This window comes from Vollenhovia emeryi, unplaced genomic scaffold (genome assembly GCF_000949405.1).
Source record: "Vollenhovia emeryi isolate VEMERY1.0 unplaced genomic scaffold, V.emery_V1.0 DF939242.1, whole genome shotgun sequence".
NCBI classification, from domain to species: Eukaryota; Metazoa; Arthropoda; class Insecta; order Hymenoptera; family Formicidae; genus Vollenhovia; species Vollenhovia emeryi.
The window spans coordinates 502,671-507,102 of NW_011967124.1; the positions used below are offsets into that span (position 1 = coordinate 502,671).

Genomic DNA, 4,432 nt, shown 5'->3' on the forward strand with positions numbered 1-4,432 from the left:
AGAGAGAGAGAGAGAGGAGGAGGAGAAAAAATACAGAGAAAAAAGAAACAAAAAGAGAAGGATGGAAAAACTAGGGGAGATAATGACTAAGAAAAGAAAAAGAGAGAAGAAAACACATAAAAACAAGTAGGAAGAAGGAAAGCAAGAGGAGAGAAGAGAAAAGTAGTTGAGGAAATATATAGGAGTAGCAAGACAAACAACAAAGACAAGAAAGAAACAAAAATAGATGGATTATAATAAAATATTACTTTGTTTCAAAGAAATGTTCTTTGCTGCTGTCGTCCCATTGAATCTTTCCTTTGAATGATTTCAGTATATCCAAATATTCAGAGGCAATAATTGTCCTGCCACCCTCTGGTGTATAATTGTAACCATAGAAATTAATACCTAATAAAATTTGAGATCGTCTAGAATCATCTTTTTCTGGTGTTAATAATTCTACACATTGTCTGACCCAGTCAAGAGGACTATTTGGACCCGGTCTTTGAATACTCGAATAATCATAAGTCATAAGTGAAAAGGCTTTTACATACGGTGCTAGTTCATCAAACTGTTGCTTTGAAAACAATTCAATTTGTACACTAAAAAAAAAGAAGATTTAAATAAATAAAAATCTTAAATTTATACTCTATATATGTATGTTTCAAGAAATATCAAGTACCCTCTAGATGGTGGTATTGCTAATATAATATCTAAATTATGCTTCTTCAATTTTTGTGCAATAGATTTGACCATAGAAGTAACAACTTGTAGGTTTGAACCTGCAAATACAAACTGATTCCATATTTCTAAGACATATCCGTCAAAGTGGAAAGTCTGAAAATATAAGGTTTTTATGTACCATATTTTAATAAATAATGAACAGTTAATAATATACAGGGTGTATCATTTTAATTGACTGAGGCAAATATCTAGAAAAATATAAGATACAAAAAATATTTCAGACAAAAGTTGTTTGGTTCAAACTTTATTTAAGATGATGCCATTGATGTGATCTTAGTCGTTTGAAGGACACATGAAAGTTACTTCCACTTTCTTACAATAAATAAAAACCTCTCTTTTTTGTTGTCATAGTCTTGTATTAATTAAGCAACTTTTGTCTAAAATATTTTTATTTATTGTCTATTTATTTTATTTAAATTAATAGTTTTAAATAAGGCTTTGATAAACACAAATTAAAATTGAAAATGTGATGGTCGTTAAGGTAATACAAGAATGAGAAAAAGAATATTTTATTTACTTCGATGATTGCCAGAGTGGAAAATAATAATGGCTTTTTCATTTAACTTAAGGCTAAATCCTGATTGTTTCTCGTAAATAATTTAATAGGAAAAATAGTATCATGTGCCGTTGGCTTTAGTTTCAAGAATATGTTGTTACAATAGTGTCTCAACTTCTGTAAACACTTGTAGCATATAGGAACTGATATATCATATAATGTTGGCAGAACATCAGCAGGAAGATAATAATGCTTGATATCATGTTTAGACAGGAGGTTGGCAACAGAAATCAAACAGATACTGCTCACGTAATATGGTGACAGATTGCAGCAGAAACCGAGCAGAACCTGCTGACATAACTTGTCGGTAGATTGATAACGAACTCTGTTGTTTGCTGACAATTTACATTGTAACGATCCCGCTAGATGGATGTATGGTATGACACTTTCTCGTAAGAGGAAAACCATAGGCGGTATTATAAATTAGCACATCCACATGAGATTCTTTCATCATCTTTCTGGTACTGAAGTGGACTCTCTTATCTGTGAGTGTGTAGAAACCTTACAGGAAACTTTGCTATTTATTAGTTTTATTTATTTATTGTAATAATAGGAATGAAAATAGAAATGGTGATTCTGCTCAGTTTCTACTGTCAATCTGCCATTAAAGTACGCCGCGCAAATCCTGCTCGATTTCTCTTATCAATCTGATGTCAAACTGCGCTATGCAGATCCTCCTCGGTTTCTCTTATCAATCTGCTGTCAAACTGTGCCGCGCAGATTCTGCTCGGTTTCTACTGACAATTTGTTGACAGGGTATGTTTTATAGACTCTGTTGCCAAAACAAAGGCCAAATGGAGACACCGATGGGTATAGATTTGGTGTGGGTTACTGATTGAATATGCTGCCAAACTGATACCAATCTGCTAACATTTTGCTGACTGGATATTTTTTGCAATAAAATTTCCGCCAGTTATGATCGAATATTACTAGTTATTTAATCACTGGTAAAGAAAATATTACTCAAATTTATTACACACTCTCGACTGAAAGAAAGGGTTAGGGCAGGATGGAGAGATTGGAATACTATAGGATATTAAAATTGCAGATCGATTATTTCTGTGTCTTATCCGACAAACCAAGTGTGTATGTGCGTGTGCGTGTATGTGTGTGTACGTATATACATATGTGCATATGTGTTATATAAAACAATTATATATATATACCTTGGCAGTATCTAAGAGAGATACTATTAATTGAGTTTGACGCTCTCTATTACTATATATCTTAATGATATCATCAATTGACCAGTGTTCAAATAATACCCTAGGTATAACTAAAAATAGTATTATATAATAATATAACATCAGTATAGAAGTAGAGTCATACTTGAATTATTTACAACTTACGCTTTACAGTATGATTGACATTGTTATTGGCTCTCATTTCCTTTATCCACTTAGTCTGAACAGAATGAGTGGACAATTGATAGGTTGATGTGTTACCAAAAGGAAAGGTTAACCATACTGGAGATATCATTGTAAACTTGCCATGAAATCTTTTGGAAATCTCAAAACCGTTTCCATTCCACTATAAAAGTAAAATTGAAATATACTCAAAGAAAATGCATTATTCGATTTATGATTTATACACAGGTAGGCAGTGTTAGAATAACTTTATAACGACTCACAGGTGTGCAATATCCCAGGATATCTCCTTTAAATCTTCTGTCCTGAGTATTTTGAAAATATCGACCAGATTCAAAAAGAATGTCCTGTTGTTTAGGATTTTTCAATACCAAATTCCTTTCAAAAACATCTTGATCCACTGGACCCTTATACAATTTATAAAATTTGTAAAATAAGAAACTGTTTATTTATATATTATATATACATACATACAGGATAAGGCATTTAATTTGACAAACCGAAAAACTCAAAAATAAATAATTTTAGAGAAAAATGTTTCAAACAATAATGGTTTGGTTCGACATAATATGATGTTATTGGTTTGATCTTGGATGGACGTTTGAAGGTGATATAAATGTAAAATAAAAACCTCGAGGTGTTTCTCTATTCCATTTAAATAAAACAATTAAATTACATGCAATTTAATATAGTTTGTTAACAACACATACAATTTACAGAGAATTTATACATGCATGCACGCATATAGGTACATGTAAATAGAGATACAATATTTCCTTAGATACTTACATTAGAAATATTGTTATGCTTTCCTCGCTCTTTCTTATTCTTTCCTGTCGGTGGTAAGAGAGTACCGGAACATAATTCAATAAGAAATAAAACGGTGAGTAGAATAATCGCCTTCATACTTATACCGAATAAGAATTACATATTATATATTAGGTTAGATTTAAATATGATAGGAGTGACGACTGCATTGACTGAACTCCGAATTGATATCGGAGACCTCATGCAGTAACAACGCGAAACTTTTGTGTCAGGGTTACCAATCTGAGATAAATATATAGTCTCTATGTATTTACATACGGTGCGTTCCGAATTAGTACATTTCTAGTTACAAAAATTGGTACCATTGTAACTAACTTGCGTAGGTTTTGTTCGCGAAAGCAACACGACGCGACTTTGGTCCTATGGACTTTGTTGGCCATAGGACATTAAGGCTGGATTCACATGGAGCGTAACTTGCGTAGCGTAACCTGCGTATCACCAATCACAGGGTCATTCTGAGGGTGGAGTCCCATGGAGCGGAATACGCGGAAGCGGAATCAGCGGATCGCCAATCGCAAGATTATTCTGATAGAGCCCTTTCAAAAATTCCGTCGAAACGGTCTTGTGATTGGCGATCCGCTGATTCCGCTTCCGCGTATTCCGCTCCATGGGACTCCACCCTCATAGAACCGTTTCAATAATTCAGTTGAAATAGTTCCGTGATTGGTGATACGCAGGTTACGCTTACGCAAGTTACGCTCCATGTGAATCCAGCCTAAAGCGTAGTTCATAAGTGCGCGCGCGAATCGAGCGCTGTGCTCGAGCGACTGTATGTACGTGGTTGGATGGCGTGCTAACAAAGAAAAAGGCAGTTAGTTGAGTAGTAGCAAGCAGCGATACAAGACGTTTGTAAAATCTGTATCCGCATCAGAATAAACCATCGCATATATCTTGGAACGAGTGCCTGTATCATTACGAACAGACTTTTGCTTCATCACTTACCGCTTTTTAAGAAAAA

General features: G+C 34.0%; 1 protein-coding gene across 3 annotated transcripts in view; it reads right to left on the bottom strand.

Moving 5' to 3' along the window:
• LOC105560102 (chitinase domain-containing protein 1) overlaps positions 1–3,668 on the bottom strand; it is a 9,747-nt gene extending 6,079 nt beyond the window's left edge. For all 3 annotated transcript variants that reach the window (XM_012008903.1, XM_012008901.1, XM_012008902.1), the window contains exons 1-6: positions 3,436–3,668; positions 2,910–3,053; positions 2,629–2,809; positions 2,446–2,555; positions 662–816; positions 249–581 (exon numbers count right to left, since the gene is read on the bottom strand). In XM_012008903.1, the coding sequence (XP_011864293.1) occupies positions 249–581; positions 662–816; positions 2,446–2,555; positions 2,629–2,809; positions 2,910–3,053; positions 3,436–3,552 (1,040 nt within the window). In that variant the 5' untranslated portion in view covers positions 3,553–3,668. The remainder of the gene's footprint in view (positions 1–248; positions 582–661; positions 817–2,445; positions 2,556–2,628; positions 2,810–2,909; positions 3,054–3,435) is intronic.
• Between the last annotated feature and the right edge of the window lie 764 nt (positions 3,669–4,432).